Consider the following 24,023-nt stretch of genomic DNA (forward strand, 5'->3'; position numbering starts at 1 on the left):
GTGTGCCATCATCCCGAAACAGCGACGGAACTATCAGAAATTGTAGCGTCTAGCTTAGTTTCGGAGACACACAGCATACTGATTTTGCCAGTCACGCAGTGTGAAGGAGGAGTTCAATGTCATCCAGTTCTGAGAGGTGAGCAATCACCACTTCGTTCTGCTTATAAAATTAGATAAATTTTGTATTTCTCATAAAAGAGAACTATACGAGCCATTATGGTCAGAAGCACTATCGCAGTTGTTAATTCAAATAGTGAGGGACTCAGAGGAGTACCCGGACTCAGAGCATTTGAAACACATCCAAACGAATATAGTAGCCTTGGCCTCCCAGACCCGTGTAACGTCGATTTATTGAATTGGCGCTACACGCGAACCCGGGTCTGCACGTCTGGGAGGCCGAGGCTACGAATATTGAGGTCTACTCGTCTTTCGAGACAGAGATGCAGTTAGCATGAAACCAGCAATCACAGATATCGCAAAAGGATACCTTGGTGATTTGATCGAACACTCTTGTTACAAACTGCCTAGCCACTGCGTGCAGTGCATCCGGGACTTCAATCTAAAATTAAAGTGTTGTAACCAGGCTTGACTGGAAGCAAGCTTTGCGCATGCCAGACAAAAGAGCAATGGATGTACTGTACCTGTATCGTTTGCAGTGCATCAGTCGTTTTTGAGGTTGCAGGGGGCGACACTTACTATTACAGCTGGTCTTTTTTAGCATGACTGGTCCGGGGCTAGGGTTCTATAGGCTAGGGTTTACTAAACTAGCGTAGGAACGGGGGACTCCGGTGGGGGATCTATCGTCTACGTATCTAGATCTACATGTGCAAAGTTGTAATCTACCAACTTTCAACAAACAAAATGACATGTTACGATTAGAAATGTCACAAACATACACGTGACTACATTCTAGGACACCATTCATTACGCATGCGTAAACCGCCCTGTCCTAATTTGATTTGAAAGGCGGTAGTTGCAGCCCGTTCGATATCAGGTGTTGCAACTTGTATTGGTAGCTACATCATGAATACGATGGATCCTGTAACTCAGGTACAGTTTGTTTTTTGAATTTGACTGGTTGCATGTCGAGTCGTACTTGGAACTTGCGTCATCTGACACTTCCAAGTTCCGTTTCACCTTTTTATTCCTGAGTTCTTCCTTCTTCAACAAGCTGACGTCGTACTTTGTCTTCTACTCTCACAGAAACTCCTCGCTAAAACTGCACAAAGGCGTGCGGCTACTGCTGCGCGCAAGCGGTACGGATCAGAGTCACCTGTTCTTCGAGCTCTTGCAAAATTCGAACCAAAGCGGCGTTGCTTTGAAGATGCCGCCGAAGTCGAGAAGGAAAATGTTGCGACGTTAGAATATGCAGGTGATAGTGCGGGCAAAGGTGACAAAATTTGTGCGAACAGAAATGTGGTCGGTTCGTCGTATGACGATCCTCGTCTTGATGCAAAGACAGTATACTCACATGCTCATCGAAATCGATGTAACAGTAAGCAAACTTTGCAGAAGACCAACGAAATGCCGCCTAGTAGTAATGCTAGTGAGGCTGACTGTGGAAATGTAGGTAACGAGGGCGTGGTTACGGACACTCCAGAAGTTATAGAAGCCACGAAACGAGCAGTGACACCAGAGCCCGAAGCAGCAGCAGTGTGTGCCAGACAGATATCCGAGCTCACAGAGGCGATGAAACGAGTCAGACGTTCGACGTCAGAGACGAATATCAGTGAAGATAGAGATACGGGATTGAGTCATTCTGAGTATACGAGCAGTGCTAGCACAGGCTATGCTGCTGCAGAGAGTTTGAGTTCTAGTGTTGACGTCACATCAGACACGTCCTCGCTAGCTAGCAACGACACAGAATCATCTGATAGCGACAACATGGTGTTTTCTAGTCGAACTATTCCTAGAAGTAAATCTATAACCATGATGCTTCAGAACTCTGCTACAAGAGCCCGATGCAAGAACGAAGTTATCAAGGTAAGAATCAAGACAGTCATGGAATTACTTGTCACGACGACATGTCAGCTAAGAAACTGCATGATTCATTGAATGATTCTTTCTAGCTGCTACTTCAAGAATGTCTTGTGCAGCAAGACATTGAGCGACAAGCTAGTCGGGCTATAGAACACTGTGTAAATACAGGAGAGCTAAGCGGAGTGACTGAACAACTGGAAGCAGAGCGTCTTCTCCGGATAGCGTGTGAGTAGTCAGTAGCACCTCTTAGCTTGCTTTTTACCCACCATTGTTTTGATACGTGAGATGTGATGATGTAGTGATCATGCCAAGCCATTGTTGTATATTTCATTTGTCAGTCAACTAGCAAACGTTGTGGCTGCTAACTGTGCATATCCGGGTATTACGCAGTTGACACCTAATTGTGGTGTGATCTGCAGGTGAGAGAAGACATGGCTGTTTAGCGAAAGTTGAGGAACTGCGTATCAACGAGGCTTCTAGTTGCAGTAACAAGGCTCTGTTCCAACTACCTCCTTGCACAGCAGATATTACTCTATATGATATCCAATTGCCCTTGAATCCAGAATTTCTTTCGAAATTGAAGAACAAGCCAGGTACTGTACCAGTCTATAATAGCACACTGGTTTGTCTATAACTTTCATTTGTCTTTTGCAATTTGTTTGTAGATCGCCACTGTCATTCATTTTTTTGCCTTATTCGATTAGATGACATCAGTGTTACTGGCACCCATCTGATCTCAACCAATAGCCCAGAACAAAGCTACCAGGGCGGGTTAAAGTTTACCAACAAAGTTGTTTTGTATGTTGTACGTGTCTTTGTTGAGTATATCCACTATACTGTTCTGTTCGATATGGAAATGTTAAGTGTTCTATGGTGTGCCCCAAAGTCCCTTGGTGCATGGATGAAAATTACTCAGCACATAGTGTATTATCTCACATTTTATGGCATGCCACTATAGGTTTTTTAGATGGCAATCTGACAACCTGCAACTCCATTAAAGGCTGGGCTGAAGGTACCTTGGTGCACCAGACTGCTTTCTGCATGTAGTGAGTGGAGAGTAGGAGGAGAGTCTGAGAAGAACAATTTTGTTACTTCTACTGAGAACTAGAATAGCTAGTATAATAGATAATAGGCTTGTGCAGAGTAGCTTGCTGTTACATCTAGGAGTGATTGTCTAGAACCCTACATAATTAAGTAACAAAATTATTTATTGATTTGCATACTTGGTAATTTTTCTATATTTTAATCTTGTAATTGTTTTGTATGTCAACTGTTTTTGTGTGGTGACTTGACTGTAAGTCTTATGTCTATATCTTTATTGACTTATGCGAAAGACAGTAGTTTTGCAGCAAGATGTCTAAGTTGCTTCTGGTTGTAGACATGGTGCATCACCAAATTTCAAGGTTGTTCTCGAAATTTATGGCATGGTAAGATGCTCACCAAGAAATGGCCTTTATAGTTTAATGTTAGTGTATTGCTTAGCAAACATGCATGTCAAATCAAGAGTTCAAGGCTCTTCATGGAGCTTCAACAAAGATGAAGAAACTTCAGTCAATATTGTCTTCGGTAAGCTACATCACTCAGTCTTCTGAACTTTGTTGAATAGTTTGATTTAACTGGATAGCAAAGTCATGCAAGTAGCAGGGTTCTCGCTAGAGATTTTTGGGAGCTTGGCGAGATGGGTGGGTCCATTACGCATGCAGTCTGCTCTTTTAATACTGTTGGAAATGTGCACTGGAGCCAATCTCAGGTGAGGTGGACTTTCCATTGTAGCTATTGGGTGTAACATAGGTTCAACTGCCCTGGCAAAGAAATCAAATTCAATTGCCAGTAAGGCCTTCTTAGCGATGTTCGTAGATTGCACAAGTTTTGTAGACGCACTAATGGCTAAATCACAATATTGGCACTGACGCTCAGGTGAGCGTCAACGGCAAAGACACAGCCTTGACGCAGGTGGCATCCTTTGATGGTGATACTGACGCTGACGCTGGAATAGGATTCATTTCTATTCCAGCATCTGCCTTTTGTTAAATTTGTTTGCTCGGACAGAATGTCTGACCCGCAACATTTCACTTGGACAAAATGAGGTTTCGATCGGTCAAATGTCTGATGACCGACTGCTATATTCCTCCCTGGATTCTAGGGGTGCATTCGATTTGCCCATGCCAACCATTCTGGAATGAAGAGAATAGTTATTCCAAATCGAACACTCGTTCAATGCAAACCGTATTCCGGAATGAGAGATGCCTGCGCAGTAATTTCTGTACATCTGTTGTCATGGCTGACGAGCTAGTGTGCATGTATGGAATTCTCAAACATTCCTTAGCTGTAAGACTTTGGACTTCTATCTACCGTTTCTGAGTGTGGCGAACTTCTACTGGATGGTGGTGCAGTGCCACGCTGCCACGCTGTAGCAAGAACCCTCACATTATAATCCTCAGTTGATTATGTGACACTAAACTGTATGTTTGTCGTGTGTATTTATATTTGGAACTGCTGTTTAGACAGAGTAGTATATTGCTGTTAAGAGGATGAACTAATGAAGCTTTTACATCGGTGGAAAGATGATTTGTTGTATAGTTATTAACCTTAGGCATAGTGAGGGTTATAGTAGTCGTCTTACCGGAAGTGGCGAACAACCGACTCGACAGAAATATCAACTCAACGGAAATGACCATGTAAACAAGTTTGGAATTATAGTGTGCGTTCACTGTTATTGCTCGTCACTGTTATCGTTCACTGTTATTGTTCACATAATCTTGGCATATGGTTGTTGGAGCTTGTCGGCTAGTCTGTACCTTCAAGGTCGTAGCGAACGGAGAGTAAGTGACAAGAGAGTAAGTGAACCTGCGACAAAGCGCCGCACCGAAAGGATTACCATTTGATGATAAGACTGCCTGTCGTTTCTCAGCCATCTGTATAATCAAGTGTTGGGATGCTTGTGTCTAGTGATGTGCACGTGGTGTTAATTTGTGCATGCATGCAAGTAGGTGCTTGCCAGTAGTGTGTAGCAACTGTTTGGTGTTGTTAACCCTAGGCATTGTTGCAACTGGATTACATACCTGTGCCTCGTTGTTGAGGCCAAATCAATTGTTGGGTGTTCTAGGCACGGATATGTAAGTTTCCTGCTTTGCAGTGCGTTTGGAAGCACATTGCTAATTCTACTGTACAACCAAAGTACCCGGAACTAGAAAGGGGTCAATTTCTCAGCGCCTAGGGTTCAGCACTGTAGTGCTCTCTTTCATTTTGTTAATGTAGTTAGGTCTGCCCATGTAATTCTAGCATGACAATGTGTTATTGTAAAGTTTATGTTCCTGCTTGGTTCTTCAGCACTGTGCATGATCTTCAGCACTGCACATGATGCAGATGAGCTGGAAATACATGATTAGAAACATAATTAGCTATCCAAAAGAAAGTAGGTTTAACGACTTATTGTGAGTATTCTCTAGAAATTGTTTTTTAACATTATGACAAGAATCAGTGTTTTAGAAGTTTTGTCTATTCAATTGTCTGTCACAGCACGAACAGCCAAACTGTATTAAGTATTCATAGCTACTGAAAGAGATTGCAGTAGATCCTCGCTTATCCGACCCCCTTTGGGCAAGCCACGGAGGAAGAGGGGTCGAATAAGTGGAAAAGATGGATAATTGAAGCATCGGAGTTTCAACCGTACCTCGGTGTTCCAGTCCGCTTTTTGAGTCCCAGTATGTACATGGTCTGAACTCCAAGACATGTACAATATACTAGTGATATAATGATTTCACGAAGACGTAATACGTGCACTCTGACAAGTACTATATATGCCAACTTTACTCACTAGACAGTTGAAACTAATCCTAGAAGCTTCCGTATCTTTCATCGCCATCACTGCATGTTGTCACTACACTTGCGCAAACTGACTTGTGATATCATTTCCACTTCGCAAACATGGTCAGATATGCGAAGGGTTGGATATGCGAGGGATCACTGATAAACGAGGGTTGGGTCTACTGTACTATGTGAAGGAAGATAACCTTGCAAGTGTATGGGGCATTAATTCATTTGCACTCTAAATTGCACCTGTTATTGATCTGTGCTTCAGCTGTCCAAGCAGCAGCCTAATGAAGCTAATTGTAAATTTTATGGAACGCCGAACCTTGTGTTTTATACAGTAGATGACACAGGTGATGTAATATGCTATCGATAACAGTTTTGTTTGTTGTCAACAGGCTCGTCTTAACTCTCCAGTATTAAAGAAAAAATTTCAGGGACTTGCTGTTCAGGTATTATTCTTAATCAATGTTGTCAAATTGGCAGCTAAAAGTTTTAGTAAATCTGCAAATGAGCAGAAGCTTTAGCATGCATTATTATGTCTTGTGAATTTTTTTGGAAACTCAGAGACGATTTCTTGTTACGTGTTTGTACAGGGTCAGTGTCAAAGTCAGCCTAATGTTGCTAGTAAGCTCTGATGTCTGTGTTTGCAATACTTAGTTGAGCCTTAATTAACTGATTGGATTTTTCAGGCAATGAACATGGACTCTCTAGTGAATTGATTGGAGTGAGGGAAAGTCGGTTTGTTTGTTTGGGAAGAGTAGAATTATCATCGTCCAACTGCAGAATGACCACGTTTCAGCTGAGTGATGTGTGTTGCGGTATCCTGCTGCAGATTTGCTTATAATAGGTCACAGGATTTTTCATACAGCTGCAAGGTGATGCATTGCTAGGACCAGTTCATCTTAACTTCAGTGTTGAAATTCACTGTAATTTGCAGCAAAAAGGATTCTTGGTTAGTTGTGGCATTGCTGTAATTGAGTTAATGAACTTCTTACATACTTTGTAGACAGTGTATTCTGGTAACTGAAAGTCCTGTAATAAAGCTGCTTTATGTTTATTTTGACCTTCAATGTCTTAATTACCTAAAACCTGTTATGGCCCAAATTAGTCCTAATATTTTAGGTATAGGCATATTAGAGCCTGATGTATTAGAGCCTCTGATTACAGTATTATAGATCTGACTAGCCTCTATACTAACAATGTTAAATTTACATGGGTGTATATGTATATACTATTCTTAATTCTGTAGGCCCCATGAAGATAACACAATATTATGTGCAACTGAATGCATGTTTCTATCTTATCTGAGAATATACATAATGCGATTTTCAGTTTCTGTACTTAAAGTAGTAAGGATTACAACAGATGTATGAACAGTGTGGCATGTGAACCTAGTAGGGTTGTAAATAATGGACTAGGAGTTGATTATAATGCCATGAAGTGGTTGGATTTACTACCATTTAACTTCATTGTGTATTTTGAGAAAGCTGTATGTCTATCTTTTTCTTGTGCTATACTGTGCTGTGCTGTGCTGTGCTGTGCTGTGCTGTGCTGTGCTGTGCTGTGCTGTGCTGTGCTGTGCTGTGCTGTGCTGTGCTGTGCTGTGCTGTGCTGTGCTGTGTGTGTGACTGGGCTGTGTGTGTGTGACTGGGCTGTGTGTGTGTGTGACTGGGCTGTGTGTGTGTGTGACTGGGCTGTGTGTGTGTGTGTGTGTGTGTGTGTGTGTGTGTGTGTGTGTGTGTGTGTGTGTGTGTGTGTGTGTGTGTGTGTGTGTGTGTGACTGGGCTGTGTGTGTGTGTGTGTGTGTGTGTGTGTGTGTGTGTGTGTGTGCTGTGGCTCAATTGGTTAGAGAGTGCGTTTGGAGAATGGAAACATCTGGGACCTTGCAGGGTTGCAAGTTCAAGTCACAGTGATGGCGAGTATGGCATAATTTCCTTGGGCAATAAACTCACACACAATTGCCTCTCTCGACTCAGGAGTATAAATGAGTACCTGGCCTTTGACTGGGGTGGCAAAGGCCTCTGACTGCGACAAAGTCCATCAGCCACTGGGGTCCGAGTGGGACTTTGGGTGCCCACACCACAGTTGGCGTTGCAGTCGGTGCTCCTGCGAGCACCTGGCCAGGCTCCAGGAGATTGCTTAGCATGGCCCATAGCTCTTGCTTAGTGCACAGGAACCCAGCCATCTGGCGGGGGGGCATTACCGTTTACCGGCAGCTGCTTATCCATTTGCCATTTTTTTGCCATATTTGTGTAGGGTTGTCCCCATGCAGCATGCAAAAGGCACAGCACTCCACCATGCCTTGGCTTCCACTTGGTACAGGCCTGCCATGCTTTGTTGCATGAGTAGGCATTGACTAGCTATGAAGACAATGGACTTCAACTTGTATTTGTATTTTGAAAAGTGGGAACTTAATTGTTTGAGGCTAACAAGTAGTTCGTGGGATGCTTGGTTTGAAGATAAGACCAGTTAGGACAAAGACTGCCATATGGTATGAACTTTATTGTAGTGCAAGTACTCAAAGATCAACAGTGGTTGTCAAGACCACCCATTATTTAGGTCGGTATCTGATGGTAACCCAGTAGATGTCTGGCCCTTCCTATCCTATGTACTTTTAGATTCTCAGCTTCGTGGGGTGTGGAAATTTTCCACGGGCTGTAAGGCATTATTATAGCTATCATGTGGTCAAGCACAGTGAACTAAGACAGAGAGAGAGAGAGAAACTTTGAAAATAAACCATTTGTTCCTTCTGTGCATTCCATGACAACAGTTTGTGGCATCTCAAAACTTCCGTGGGGCGTCACCCAAAAACTGGAATGGGCGGCCCCTTGGGGACACCCCTGATGTGTGTGTGTGTGTGTGTGTGTGTCAGGGTTTTAAATTCTTTAAATTTGGTGGTCAGCAGAGCAATTAAAAGTAAAGACACACATACTTTATTTACAACCACGCCTACTTTATTTACAGCCACACCTGTTTTTCTTATTTCAGTTTGCACACATTACATATTTGAAAGTAAATATCCTGGATTTGAAGGTGTGGTGTTTCTCTTGTCCTTACTGTGGCACTTGTAGAAATTAAATGTGGTTTAAATTAGATGTAACAAAGAAACTACCTATAAACCGTCTTAATCTCTGCTCACTTTGACCTGAAGTCTATGACAAAGACCAGGCTTTTGTAATCATATCTTGTCACTTGATAACATTTAGCATATTGAGGTAATTAGCCCAACCCATTGTCTCAAATTTGGTTTCCAATTACTTCCAGATGTCTTGGGAGAAACAGGAGGCGATAATAGCGCTGAGCTGTAACTTACAACCTACAGGTCAGTTGCTTGGTCCAACAAACCGACATGCCCTCTTGCAAAAATGCATGTTCCCCTTTGCTAATTCCCATTTGTGATTGGTCTGTTTCCTAGAGACACCGCTAAAATCCTGTCACGTATGCGCAAACATCAGAACTCTAGCTGCCTTGGTAGATAGATCTTTTCTGTTGTTATTAGTATACAAATGGGGGTTCTTCGGTTTTACACAGTCGGCCAGAAAAAGGTAGGACGACCATGCGCAATGCCTCATTGAACTTTAGGTGACCAAATGGTCCACATTTACTTGCCAAATTGCAAGTGTTAGTCGCCAATGGCGAGGAGGTGACCGGGAATTTTAAACCCGTGTGTGTGTGTGTGTGTGTGGTGCTGTAGCTCAATTGGTTAGAGAGTCATCCTGTAGAGTGAGTACATCTGGGACCTTGAGTTCAAGTCACAGTTATGGCAAGCTATGGCATAATTCCTTAAGCAAGAAACGTACACACAATTATTATTACTTTTTTTGACTTAGTAGTATAAAAATGAGTACCTGGTCTTTGCAAAACTGGCGCTTAAAGTTAAAGGTACACTCCGTCATTTAGCGCTGTCCCCATAAACTTGATTGCATACTATACGCAATCAAGTTGGAAGGTTTGGCTGAACTACAGGCAGAGCTGGATATCAGAGTGTAGTCACCATTATAATAAGGAAAATGTACGGGAGTGATTTTGCAATCTTGTTGAAGCAGAGTTTGGACCGCGTGCAAACCAACTCGTCATCTTTTCTCAGGTTGAAGGCACCGAATAGGTTACATTTTACACAAAACCAGGTTTGAGCATGCGAGTGCTACATATCAGTGTGAAAACAGAGTGCATATGATGATCACGTGGTAAGCAAGAAGTAGGTCACATGATAAGTGCTAGCGCACAATTGCAGTGCAGTTACTCCCTTCAGCCTTGCATGTGCATCCATGCCTGTTTCATAGCTCACAAGCACATTTTCTCAACATCTCACGAGTGACTTCTAGCATTTTGATGGTAGCGAGGCTCTTAGCTAAGCACGCATCGACGGAATGTTTCTCACATGACCATCCTATGCACTCTGTTTTCATACTATTTGCTGCTAATATCTAGTGCTCTCATATCCAGCTTTGCCTGTAGTTCAGACCAACCTTCTATATATCTTGATTGCATGGCTATGCAATCAAGTTTGCGGGGTGGGGGGTGGGGGTGGGGGTGTAGTGCTAAATGATGGAGTGTTGCTTTAAGCAGCCATCATCTGTGACATGACATCAGCCACTGGGGTCCACGTGAGACTCCATGTGCTCACACTACAGTTGGCTTCACAAGCCGGTGTTCCTGCGAGTACCTGGCCTGGCTCCAGGATATTGCTAGCCAAGGCCCAAAGTTTCTCCTAGTGGAGGTACTGCATGCTTTCACACATGCGCAGTAACCGAGAACATGCCCTACAGCAGTGGGCACAGTCAATATTTTGGCTGATCTGTTCACCACGAGCATGACCCTATTTGAAGTGTCTGGATGCAAGGTGTTGTTTTATGTGTTACTTTACCCACATGATTGGAATAGTTGTCCAAGTCTTAGCGTGTCTTGAGTTGCATCATCACGCTGGTCTGTGGGTGGATCATGCCTTTGCATTTGTATACGTGGGATCTTTGGGCTATTAAGCACTGTTTTGAATAGAGCAATAGTTGTGGAGAGGCATTGCATTGAGATCTCAAAGACCCCAAGACTCGACTTTGCAACTGGGACAATAAAATCTCAGGGTTCTCACTACAGCGTGGCACAGCTGGCACACACGTGCACAGCGCCACGCTCCATTAGGAGTGTGCTAGGCTCAGAAACGGTAGATAGGAGCCCAAGCTAAGGAATGTTTGAGGATTCCATACTACTGAAACACAATACTAAAAGTGACAATAGCCAGCCACAAATCCAGGCTCTTGCAAAATAACGCGGGAGGAAAGCCTTGCTTCAGATGTGTGTACGCACAAGTGTTCATTGCAGTCCCAGATGTGGAGCTTCTGATTCTAGTCCCAGATGCCCTTCCAGTGACCCTCCAGTGACCCGGAAAGCACACCTCTTGTTATAGGCATGGCTTCATGCGAAGCAACAACAACGGTCTACGTCAATCAACGCCTAACTAGACAAAATTCTGTAGTTTCATCTACAAAATTTGTGCATGTACAATCGATGAACATTGCTAAGAAGGGCTTACTGGCGATCGAAGTTGATTTCCTTGCCATGGCACATGTTACACGCAATAGCTACAATGCAAAGTCTACATCACTTGAGATCGGCTCCAGTGCACATATCTGACTGTAAAGAGCAAGGACTGAATGCGTCGTGGACCTGCCCATCCTGCCACTCTCCTAAAAATCTCTAGTGAGAACCCTGAAATCAATTTCTGGTTTACAGAAGTCGTCTGTGTCCATGTTCACTGGTTTGTTGTGAAGTGTTTCTCTCATCGAAATGCCTTTTTATGCTAATGTGATCTAACATAGCAAGCAACTTTCTGTCATGAGTTCTAGATAGTGTCTGTACAGAGGCTACAGTTCAGATGCACACACATTTAGAGTGAAATAGTTAGGGCAATAGCATGCATGCAAATTACATGCTAGCATATTGTTCTTGAATATCTTTTTGCGCAGTTAAAAGTTGCAAAGAGCGATTGAGAACCCAATTCTCCTTTCACCTTGATCATCACGGGGACGTGGACTGCTGTCTAGACTAGTCTCGAGTAGCCAGACCCTTTTCTTACGTCATACTTCCGCAAAATAGGGTTTGGCGTGGTTGCTTTGAAGTCGTTGTGTTGCCACTTGTACGATAAACGGACAACTAAAGACCGGATGAGCATGGCACTACTCAGTACTTAGTGTTTACTTAGCTCTTATCTACACTGGCTGGAATTTTCTTCTTTTCGTCTTCTTGCGAATTGTGTTGTCATGTGAGCGACGCAGTCATGTCTCTGCAAATGTGTAACTTCTATGTGTACTTACACAGCACTCAGGGCGTCGACAACAGAGTAGACGTAACTAGTGTCGATCAGTTGCCCTGTTTGCCTGAGTTGTTGTGTGTTCTTATGCTCATGTTTTGTCATCTCGTGCTAGCTAGAGGTTGACCCAGAGACATACAGAGCACGCTCACTGCATAGTCGGTGGCCATGGAAACAATGGACATTCCAGTGTGAAGACGTTTGATGTTTGCTGTCACTGTTGTTGAAGCCTCGAGTGCTGCGTAAGTATACATAGAAGTTACACATTTGCAGAGACATGACTGTGTCACTCACATGATAACGCAATTCGCAAAAAGAGGAAGAGAAGGAAATTCCTGCCAGTGTAGATAAGAGATCAGTAACTACTAAGTACTGAGTAGTGCCATGCTCATCTGGTCTTTAGTTTTCTGTTTATTGTGCAAACGGCAACACGTCGACTTCAAAGCAACCGCTATTTTCGTGGAAGTATGACGAGGAAAAGCGTCTGGCTACACGAGACTATGTCTGGACTAGGAGCAGCACAAATGTGAGCATGGTGTTTCACTCTTAGATTTCACTTGGTAGCAATGCAGCTACTGTAGAAACAGAACTGTGGAAACGATTGCTGCACTCTCAGAATGGCTAGGAGTTCTTGTCATAATTCCTCGGACAGGTTAGTGCATGCAGTACCTCTGAGTTTCCCCTAAACCCAGCTGTTAGGTGGGGGCATGACCAAGAATTTGGCAGCATGTGTGTAGGATTGTCAATTCTCACATCTGCGCTCAGATTCAGGCTTAGTTGAGTTTCCTTGTTTGTATGGCTGTGTTTAGAAGTTTAAGATATAAACACATGTATAGTAAGTGTATAATTACCCTTTGTGAATACTTGCAGCTATTTGTGGTTTGTAGACTCTTTATGATGGCTTATTATGGCATCGACGCTGGGCGAAGTTGCAAGATGGAGTCATTCAGTGCTGGAATGATCCTGAAGATGTCGACAAACAGGTAAACCACAACTTTTATAAGCTGTCTTGTTTGCACAGTAGCTCTAGATAAAGATTTGCTGGCTATGTGGCTGTGGTTGAGGAAATTGTTACATGTAGCTAATGCATCAACAGCAATGTTGATTAATTAATGGAAATTTTAATTGCTGTATGTCACAAATCAAACCATACAAAGACAGCACATGATTAGGGTGTGGGTCAGATCACAGGAAGCAAGTTGATTGATGGCCCCTGTGGTTGACACACCCAGTTATATTCTGATGCAAGTTTACCATATTTGGTAAAGTAAAGATGTGGGGAGAGATTACAGTGTGAACTATTTTTAGTGATTGGCAGTTGTCTATATATATAATAAATATAATAATATATATTTCTATTGCATCACTACAGAAATGCAGTTTCCCACTGGGGGCATACTAACACACACACACACACACACACACACACACACACACACACACACACACACACACACACACACACACACACACACACGCACACACACATAGCTAAATACAGTAACACACAAGACAAACTACCTTCCTTCAACCCTTACAGCGACATTCCTAATTGTATTGTTTTGTCAACCACCAGAAAAAAGCCTTTTTGCTAAGCCATTAATGAATGGAACGCCCTTTGTAAGAAGTTCAATTTTAAATTCTCTATTCTTTTCACTGATTCTTGAAATGTAACTCCAAAGCAGTCACAGATTGATTTGTTCCTCTTCATACCCAATCCTCTTCTCACACCTTTTCTTAGAGTCATATTGATCATCCTCCTCACATCTGTTCTCTCTAAATTTCACAAATGACACCCATATGACATAATCTATGTAGGTAGAAGGTAGAACGTTTAGATTCACTTGTTCAGTTAGGAGGAGAGGTGTACTAGAAGGACTTTGTACAGTACACACTAGCTGGACTAGTCATCTGTTGTATCTTGGGGAGAGGATTTGAGGTATTTTGCTTAAGATATTGATTAAATTGTGAGCAGCCCAAAGTACGACATAGTCGGAATGTGTTGATCAAGCCTGTGCTGAGTCTGCCGTACCCTTGCTGTTTGTTTATCCACATGTGACACACATGTAAATTTATAATAGGTTGTACAGGATGGTGGGGTGTAACTATAACAATGATATGAAACGCAAGTGGCATTGCTACTACCATGTGTTAATAACTTGTACTTGTGCTTGAACTGTGTATTTAGTAATTATGGTACGTATTGGCTATACAAAATTTCAAAAAAATGATAAGCTATGAAAATGCAAGGAAATGTAGGTACATATACCTACCATACTTACAACATTTCGGCTACACTACTTTCAACTTTGTTGAACTGTGCCTGATTTACAGGTCTGGTATAAGCAGACAAGACCACGTAAACTTAATTATTAGATTCTCGTTCTGCTGATGTTGTGTTCTCAGTGCGGTGGGCAGTAAATCTAACTAGTGAGCAGTTTATCATTGCGGTTACAAGATCATCAGTCACTGCAGCAGAGTTATCTAGCTGTCTGGAGGCATATCAGCTGTCTATAAGTCAATGAGGCTCAGTTGTTCAGGAACAACACACCCAAACCAGTTCTTCAGAATTCTGCAGTCTGACGTACTTGGGCAATGACTGACACTGTCTCTGTCCACACGTGATTAAAACATGCTAGCATTGAAATTCCACACCAAACCGAGTAATGTCTAAATTATGTTGATGCAGGTTCTAAAAGTTGGTGCAGATGAGAATCTAATAATTAACTCTATGTGACCTAATATTGACTCTCTATTGTAAATCTTATTTGTTCAATTAAAGGTGCCCGCTCATGAAGTCACGTGCACACGCAGACGCACCCACGCAAACTTGAAATCGTGCTTTTATCCACACATTTACCATTTACCAGTTTGAGGTAGCTTGCTTTAGAACGACAAAGCGATTTCTTGATCTTTTCCTTGTTGTACGTGACTTGAAAATGGGTCTGGACGTCGAGGCCAGTAGCTATGATGTACGCTAGATGTGCGATCCGCATTGTCGTCGGCGTCTGGAACCTCTCCTTGACTACTTTCATGCTCTGAGTTTCGGATGACATCACGATAGTGCACGACAATGCACTGGTTTCCACCCATTTCCGCGTCACGTGCAACAAGAAAGCAATCGAGAAAGCGTTTTGTCATTCAACAGCAAGCTATTTCAAGATGGTAAATGATAAATGTGTGGACAAAGAACCTAACACACTTGTCGTTAGCTTTCTCAAAATGTCAAGTACGAGGAGCAAACTGCTGTGGCTGACAAGAATGCAATTCGCATTTCTCTAGGAATAAAGGCTGTATGTCATAGAACGTGGTGTACCCTAAGATGTTTGCTTGCTCTGCTTTGTTGGGACACAACTTGAAATCGTGGCACGTTTCAAGTTTGTGTGGGTGTGTCTACACGTGTGCGGTGAATTGTGAGTGGGCACCTTTGAATGCTGCCCTCGATTAAACGTCGCTCTCCAATAAACGCCATATGTCAATGAATTCCAATATATCTAGCTCAAAAGTTTGAAGGAAAATAATACGACTTGAGGCATATGTGAGTGGCAAACGTTTTAAACTATCCAGATACTGTTACACCGCATAACATCTCAAAGTGTGAAAAGTGTGAAAATCTAAGTTAAATGTATTTTGGCAAATCAGAACTTGTGGTAATGGGAGCAACATATGGCAACACTATTAAAACATGTTATTAAAAAGTGGGTCTTGTGACATTTTATGGCTTTTGATGCCAAACTAAAACTAACTGTTACTGGTAATTGATTTATGACTGCCTGTTGTGACATGAACTGTTTGTTTATTTTTGTCAGGACCCTACAGATGTCATTTGTCTAAAACACCTTGAAGGTGGTATCGCATCACTGGCTACAAGAGATGAATGTGCACGACAACATGTGTTTGTACTATCAAGCAATTCAGACAGGTAACTTCTACATTAAATACTAGAGCTAGTATCAACTGGACTGAATGACTGAGGTCAGGAATGGGCGTTTTAAATTTGGCAAAAATCCAATGCGCTGTTCTAGAGAAATTTACACGCGAGTGAAGGTGGGTTCAATCAGAAAGAAATTGTGTAGTCCAAAGAGAACTCTGTCTTACTTGATTGTTTCGGCGTGTGCAAGCAAAATTGGTGGCACTGTCCATTTTTGGAGATACCATTTTACACACAAACACACAGCTTTGATTTATCACAGGGTATGGTAGTACTCTGTATGTAGAGATTGCCCCAGTCATGGAGCGTTGTGGGGTGTGGTCATCTTTTTACACACCTAGAAAAAATAGGAAATGAAGACTTAGGCTGTGTCTCCACTTGTTGCCCTTTAAACATGTTTAACATTAAACATGTTTAAACTCTAAACATGTTTAGTAGACAGCGTCTCCACTTGTCCATTTATTCCGGGCTATTAAAAGAATTATCCGGGACTTTGTTGTACCGCGCGAATTCGTTTCTTGTGCACCAGACAGTCGGAGATCGTCTTCTTGTCGTCTGAAGAACAATCACAGACACAAGTCTCTGTCTTCGCCGAAATGGCTCTCTCCTGACACTCTGCATCAGTCTAAGCACTCTCTGACATTGCCTAGTTTTGTCTTCTTCCAGTAGTCTCCAAAGAAAGAGAAAGAACAGCGTGAAAGAACTAACATCCACCGTTTTGGAACACGCGTTTATATCATGTGACTGTTAAACCTAAACCACTTTCGTTAAACACTCTGAAACATGTTTAGCAAGAGCTGTTTAGGTTTAGAGTTAAACAGGTTTAACGCCAGTGGAGACGCATCATTCTTAAACATGTTTAGACTTAAACAGGTTGTAAACATGTTTAAGCCCTAGTGGAGACGTGCCCTTAAATTTCTCAAAATCAACAGAATGAAATGTTTGTGTGTTGCATACTTTATGCTAGCTTTGGAGGCCCATGCGCCAATTTTGTTCTTCTTTCATGGATATCTCGTTTTGTACGTTATGTACTGCTATGAAACTTGATAAAATGCTTAGAATTACTCAAACTTTATTCTTTTGGTGATTATAGAAACAGAAAGGAATGTTGAAAAAATAGGGTTTTTCAAGTAGATTTGATCTAACAACCGCCATCAACTCTATTACACAGTTTGTGCCAATCACGGAGCAGTATTTGCAATTGATTGTCCATGGTAACCAGCAGGAATGGACAAAGGTGCCGATCAACTACGCAAAACGTTCATGAATGAGTTTATCACCAGAACTGTGTAATTTGATCATGTTTGCGATTGTCAGATCTATATTCTGAAATTGTTTGCGATCTATGTCGCACACAGGAGCAAAAATGACAAGTGTTACGTGTACACATAACAATTTATACAGGAACCCAACATTTGCAATATCCTGTAAGTGAGAATCTCGCCTTGACTGCTAAGTCTTATGCGCAGCAAGTATTTATACCTTCAGCCAATGGGGATGACATGTTTGAGGAGTGAAATTATGGTATTATTGCAACTGAAATATAACGACTGATTTCAAACCAACATAAATGTCTAACAAGGTTGATTTAGGAAATGTGTAGTTTCATAAGCTATAGAATCGTTATTTAAGTTAATGGAGTAGGTTGTACTTTCGCACTTCTAAAAACTTACCAATCTATAATTTTAAAACCTTTCTCTGAAGAGAGACATAGATGTAGGGACTGTATAAAAAGTAATGGAAATAAGATCTATAGATAATATGAACCAAAGCCAGACATCATTAGTGAATCCTTCTAGCCCCCATATTCCTTACTTTTTACATTTAATGGGTTGGAAGGATACAGCACTGATGTCTGGCTTTGGTTCATATCTCTGTATATAAAGGAGAGCTGTGTGTGTGTGTGTGTGTGTGTGTGTGTGTGTGTGTGTGTGTGTGTGTGTGTGTGTGTGTCTGTCTTTGTCTCTGTCTTTGTCTCTGTCTCTGTCTCTGTCTCTGTCTCTGTCTGTGTGTAAATGAGGATAAAAAGAAGGCGAGTCCAATCTCTGCCGAATTTGGCTTGCGCACGCCGAATCCCTAAAAACTGTCGTCGTCTTCCGGTCTTCTCCCGTGATGATGCGATTTCCAGCCATCGGAAGCCGCCTCCTCTTGTGTGCGAATATCTTCGTAACGGTGTATTGAATCTGCACCGAATTTAAACTGCACGTTCCTGACATTGGACGGTACACGCGGAGCGTGTTGTTTATTGCGGGCGACGTTGGGAGAGGGAAGATATTTTTGCGAATATCCGGGTCTTCAAAAAATGCCCACAGTCGTTTGCCTGTCTACGTTCGTCGAAGAGTTGCCACGTTTGATACACGTGTTCCCCACAACGCCGGCAACGTCTTCGAAGTGATGACGTTCAGCGGGACTGTTGAAATGACGAGAGTCGGCATTTGTTATATACGGGGAGTGGATTATCCGGGTGAGTACAGTGCCACCAGGCATAACTGGCCATCCGGGGGTCCGAAAGTCAAACTTGGCATTCACAATTGCGTTGAAATTCAGAGACAATGAGGAGAAATCAAATGTCTGCCTCTATGTTCAATTTCTTGTTCGAAAATGATCTTCCTAAGGGACTCCCATTTGGGGAACTGTGATGTCGACGTTTTGAACATATTATTGCGTTTCTCGCTGTCAGAAAGATGCACGATTCTGAAAGTTAGTCCAAAGCTTTGTTATACTGTTTTCTAAAAATTCGTCGAAGCGATTTTAAAGTAAAGCTTCTGCTTTGCAGATATTCATTGAAAGGGTTCCCGGAAAGGGTGTTGTTTACGGTTGTGTTTGTCCGTTGAACAGCAATGGTCGGCAATGAACGTACACGAGTACGTTATTCAGACGTTGGGGCAAAAAATCATTGAGGTGATTTTCAAAAGACGCTTTCAGTACGGAGTTATAACACAATGAAATTGTTGTTCTAATTGCTATACCTCTAATGCTAATAAAATAATTATTACAACAGAATCTTCACATAATGTGTAACACTACTTCAGTTCACTCAACCTAGATTACAAGGACAGCACAAAACAATAAATTCTTCACATCTAGAGCTTGTCATCCGATCGTGACGAGGAAGAGTAGCGAGACAGTCACGGATCAGCTCGTCAAATCTCTCTTCCGTGCCAGGATCCGCATCCTGGCAGTCCATAGAAGTCGTAGGGGTTGTAAAAGTCTTCACAGGATCTTCAGCAGAAGAAACAGAGAGCGACGGAGTGGACGTCTCGACGTCCCTCGAAAGGGGAGCCTGCTGTTCGTCGGCAAAGCCACTATTCCGTCTCCGCTTCCACTCAGATAGAGCCCGCCGCCGATTCTTGAATAATTCTCACTTTCAACTCCTATGCGAACGCTCCGCATCAGCCCGAACAGGTAATGCAAATTGCGACTGTTGCGTGGTTGCGCTCAACATGCAAACATTTTTGGGCGGAGTCAATTATGTCAACCAATCATCAATTAGCCACGCCTATTCTTCAGCCAATCAACACACTGCATTTCTATCTTCTTTCCAGAATGTTCTATAGGCCTATAATTAGATTATTGAAGAGACCTCACACTAAGGAACACGTACGTGTTGGTGGCATTACCACAGGTCCTCGGAATTCTGCTGTAGGGCGCATGAAAGTTATGGCCAGTTATGCCTGGTGGCACTGTACTGCACGTGACTTGCACGTTACGGATACATGGGATTCGCGTTGAAATTATAGATGCCAGGTTTGATACACCTGTTCCCAGCAATGGGACTGTCGAAATGCTTCAACGGGATCAATAATCCAATCAACGGGATTTTTTGAAACTGGACACGTGTCGAACAGATGCCAAGTTCGATACACCTGTCCCTCGCAACATCAGCAAGATCTTTGCAGTAACGCGTCGTCCAAGTCGAAATGGCTTCAACCAATTGCTAACCCAATCAACGAGATTTTTGGAAACAGTAATTGAACGGGATATAACTATGAATGAGAATTCTGTCTAGCTTCTAATTTTTCAGAACGGAGTAAAAATGCATGTGAACTCATGCAACAACATAAATTTGCATACGACTTTAAATTAATTACCTTTATGAGAATTCTGTCAGGGGCTGCTAATTCTGTGAGGGGTTGCTAATTCTGTGAATTGATGCCACAATGAATTACTTAATTAATTAATGGTTTCTTTTAGAGTTCAAGAGACGACGTACGTTTAGTATGTATAAGTGCATTTCGAGGAGCGCTTCATTTCTTTCTTGCAAGTTTTCTAGATTAGAACTAAGTTGACGTCAACTTGAGTCAGCTGTCACTAAAGTCCATTCCCAAATAGGAGAATACATGGGAAAACCCGTATCTCCTGAAGCAGATGTCCTAGCGATTTGATTCCAACATCATTGGAAAGCTTGCAAGGAGGAGGTTCCAGATCAGTTAATGAATACTGTGATTGGTGCTTTATTACAACACAATTAGCAACTTCCTGTGTGACACCCACTTGGCCCTGTCCTACTCTGCCATTTACACTAGGTGTCAGATAACTTCAAAGTCACCGCTATGACGCCCACTACTTGAAAGCTGACGTGGACGTACTTTGAACTATGGATTGATAAGTAAAACAGCTGTAGCTAGCAAGCTTATGTAGTTGAGGCATTGGTTGAACCTTTGAACGTAAGTTCATAGCTAAACGTTTCTATACTAGAACCTTTTATTCCACTAGCAATAATTAGCTATGCCCATCTCTGCTCTTCAATTCCTTATCTATTAACCACAGTTCCCATGTATTCTCCTATTCGGTAATGGACTTTAGCCAAATCTAACGAGCAGCATACGGAATTGAAGTGTAGTGGAATACTCGCTGCTAATTACTTAGAACATCTAACTGTAACTAAAATTTTAGACACAATTGAATGCACCCGAGCGAAGCCAGAAAATTTAGCTAGTTATCTATAGATCTTGTTTCTATTACGTTTTATACAGTCCATACATCTAGTTCTCTTTTCAGAGAATAGTTTTTAAAATTCTAGTTTCTAGAGATACACTGAGTGTTATGCACTTAGAATGAACTTCATTACGTATGTCTCAGCTTGTACTGGAAAGTATCTTTAGGGGTTTAAATTTTGTCATGTGCTTATCAGAAATGCTGAGTCTTGTTTTCAGTTTGTGGAAATTCTAGTATTTGTTGAGATTACATCTAAGACAGCAAGGAGAAGTAGAAATTTGTGTACCGTATTACCCCGTTTGGAAGCGCATGCCTTTATGAGTTTAGCAGACTGCCGTTATACCCCGGGGTATAAGGGCATGCCCTTTTAGGTGAGGGAATAACTCAACATTGCAGCCAATGTATTTACTGTTCCATGTCAATGCTTTCAAACATACATTACCCACTAACACAGATCTACTAAGTCACAACATCTACTCACTAAAGCACATGCATTGCTTTTCACATGCTACAGATGTCCACTCTACATCTAATCACTGTTTCTTCTTCATTCTTGTCTTTATCGCTGTCTTTCCCATCTATGATGCCTGTGCAAATGTCTTCGTCTTGTTCTGTCGGTTCACAAACTCCTCCTTTTCTTCACTCAGTTTGGGGTACACTGCGAGCTTGTGACACTCTTGGTACATTTGTCTACCACTGTACTCGTCGTACTTCTATATGACGACATGCTTCCTGTTTGCTGTGTATGTTCTGGCAATTTTCTCTTCTTAGCCGTATCGGCTGACGGTGACTGTACTGCAAATTCCATTGTGAGACACTCCAACTCCTGCAGACGCCGCCATGTTGCAAGTTGCAGATTACACAAGTGCTAACTTGCTGACAGTCTGGATAATCGAGGCTACCTCGTGTAAGGGCATGCATGCCCTTGCAGGATTCCCTGGTCTCACTTTCTGCTAAGCCTCTCTTATAGGTGCATGCCCTTCTAAGCGAGGTAATATGGTACATGAAATATGACTTGCAATCATTGGGCATCTATGGTTTAAACTTTTATCCACACTTTTCAGAGTACAGATATAAGATGCAAACAAAAAGTGTTTAGTATGAGAGATTACAAAACAACCAGCAAGGTACAGAATAGCAACATCCATCTATTCAGATTTCTGTTTGATATTAGCTGGATATATAGTTGAATGGCTGGGAATGACGAAGGTGGGGAGAGACTGGCTCGATTCTAATTTGTGATTGGTGTAGCAGTAATTGGTTATGCTAAGTGGCTAACGTTGATTACGCCCATGAGAAATCCTCCTGGTTGGCTAAGTGCACACCAGAGCCTTGATTAGAGATTCTGGTGCACGCACGCGTCTTAGTTTTAGTTTCAGCTTCAGTTCTTCAATCTTTGCAAGCTTGTGGTGACAGGACATGCACAGCAGCATCACTGTGACAACTGGTCGAGCGGTAGTCTCGCTAGTCGAACGGTTAGAGTAGCTATCATTCTGCCACAGAATCAAAGAGTCATCCTTTCATGCCGTCCACCAATATATTGCTACAAACACGGCAGTCGTCTCTTCTTCGTTTGTAAGATCTCATGACATTTACAAATGATATGTTTGTGTAATGCAAAAGTGTGGGATCTTTCCATCTCATTATTAAACTAAAAGGTAAAACGGTTTCGTCCAGGCGCTCTCTCTGGTCTGGAAGTTCAAGGCTACAAGAACTTTGCTAAAAGTTAGTCATTCATTAGTACTTAGGATAATGTATGTTCCAGATGTTGATGTTTACTCAATTATGAAGACTGACTCACTCGTCTGAAGATGAATCACATGCAGAAGCGAAATGGGGAGAGTGTTCAGAAATCCCAGAGTTAGATGAAGACTGAGGGTGCATACTAGTTCCAGTTCTAGAACTGGAACTGCCAGAACTGTTGGAACTCTTGCTAGCAAACGAACGCCTAGAACTGTCAGCAAGTTGAGCATGCGCAATAGACTCCAACGTCATGGTATGTGTCAATAGGAAGTAGAGTGGCGTTTTTACTCCACACGTTGTACAGTATATAGTCTGTTCGAACATCAGCAATGCTTTCGCTTTTGGTTTTTTGGAGCTGCTCGCCAAGAAGGTCGCTGCAATCAGTTTCAAAAGTTGTTTCTTCTGGTGTTTCCCAAGCCAATGGTCGCCACAAATGTTCATTAGAACCAACAAGAAGGCCCACAACAGCCTCAGCATCTGTACCTGCTATTTCAATTCGACAGCCTCCGGGAAATTGCATTTAGGACGTGACAGTTCCAACAATTCCTGCTCGCTAGGCAATACTGCTAGAGCTATCAATTGAACAATATAGAACTTTGCTCCCCCCATCAATTTCAGTTCTAGAACTAATATTCGATTGCACCTGTAGTGTAGTGCTATTTCTGTTCATTCTGAGATAGGAATTGGTTTTGAAATAGGTAGCACCTTCAATTTTTATGATTTCATTCAATTAGTGTGTGTGAAATGTCAGTATGAAAAAGCATGCACTACAGCTAGTCACCTTGAATGTTCGGACAACTGCCCTTGCTGTCCAGACAACATCCAAACACTTGGAAATACTAATTTAAAGTCTGTAATAATATGTGTTTTGTACTTGTGATACCCTGATTTGTGATGTTTCTGTTGTGGTAGGAAGCTGTTGGCTGCAGATTCTAAAGAGGACTGTTTCCAGTGGATAAGTTTGATGACAGAGCTATTGGATGGTTTGGCTGTCTGGTCACCTCTTGTATCTACAAATTGGAGTGTCTATACTTAATTAATTGAAGACAGATCACCATTAATTTGTATATTGTTGTCATGGATTCATGAGAGAAATGTTTTCACATACTGGACTTGTTAGTTTGATATGAACAGACTTCAGTGGAACAATGTTTCATGGACAGATCCAGTTACATGTTCTGGTGAAGAGCTAGTGACTGGTTTTGTGAGCACTGTGATGTATCTTGCTAGTTTCTCTTCTAAGTTCATTAACTATAGATGGTTAACTCTTATGAAAGAAGTTTGACAAAGCAGATGTTGCCTAGCATCTGT

At 42.1% G+C, this 24,023-nt stretch overlaps 1 protein-coding gene and 1 long non-coding RNA gene across 3 annotated transcripts; one reads left to right on the plus strand and one right to left on the minus strand.

Annotated features, from left to right (window-relative positions):
* Window positions 1-833: 833 nt before the first annotated feature.
* LOC134193997 (uncharacterized) lies at window positions 834-1,358 on the minus strand. Its single transcript, XR_009972133.1, has 2 exons — window positions 1,274-1,358; window positions 834-1,219 (listed from the first exon to the last, which is right to left on the minus strand). It is a non-coding gene; the product is annotated as an uncharacterized LOC134193997 (long non-coding RNA).
* LOC134193996 (anillin-like) lies at window positions 961-24,004 on the plus strand. 2 transcript variants are annotated; one of them, XM_062662885.1, is made up of 15 exons: window positions 961-1,050; window positions 1,204-1,495; window positions 1,571-1,983; window positions 2,070-2,205; window positions 2,400-2,573; window positions 2,646-2,778; window positions 3,359-3,407; window positions 3,463-3,546; window positions 6,189-6,242; window positions 6,387-6,417; window positions 6,483-6,601; window positions 6,662-6,745; window positions 12,988-13,083; window positions 15,910-16,022; window positions 23,625-24,004. In XM_062662885.1, the coding sequence occupies exons 1-15, from the start codon at window positions 1,024-1,026 to the stop codon at window positions 23,746-23,748; spliced, it is 1,929 nt and encodes a 642-aa protein (XP_062518869.1). In that variant the 5' UTR covers window positions 961-1,023; the 3' UTR covers window positions 23,749-24,004. The 2 variants fall into 2 exon arrangements, with proteins under 2 accessions (XP_062518869.1, XP_062518868.1); XM_062662884.1 differs by having other exon boundaries at window positions 1,204-1,983.
* Window positions 24,005-24,023: the final 19 nt, after the last annotated feature.

The sequence above is a fragment of the Corticium candelabrum genome, chromosome 18, assembly GCF_963422355.1.
Source record: "Corticium candelabrum chromosome 18, ooCorCand1.1, whole genome shotgun sequence".
Classification (NCBI taxonomy): Eukaryota; Metazoa; Porifera; class Homoscleromorpha; order Homosclerophorida; family Plakinidae; genus Corticium; species Corticium candelabrum.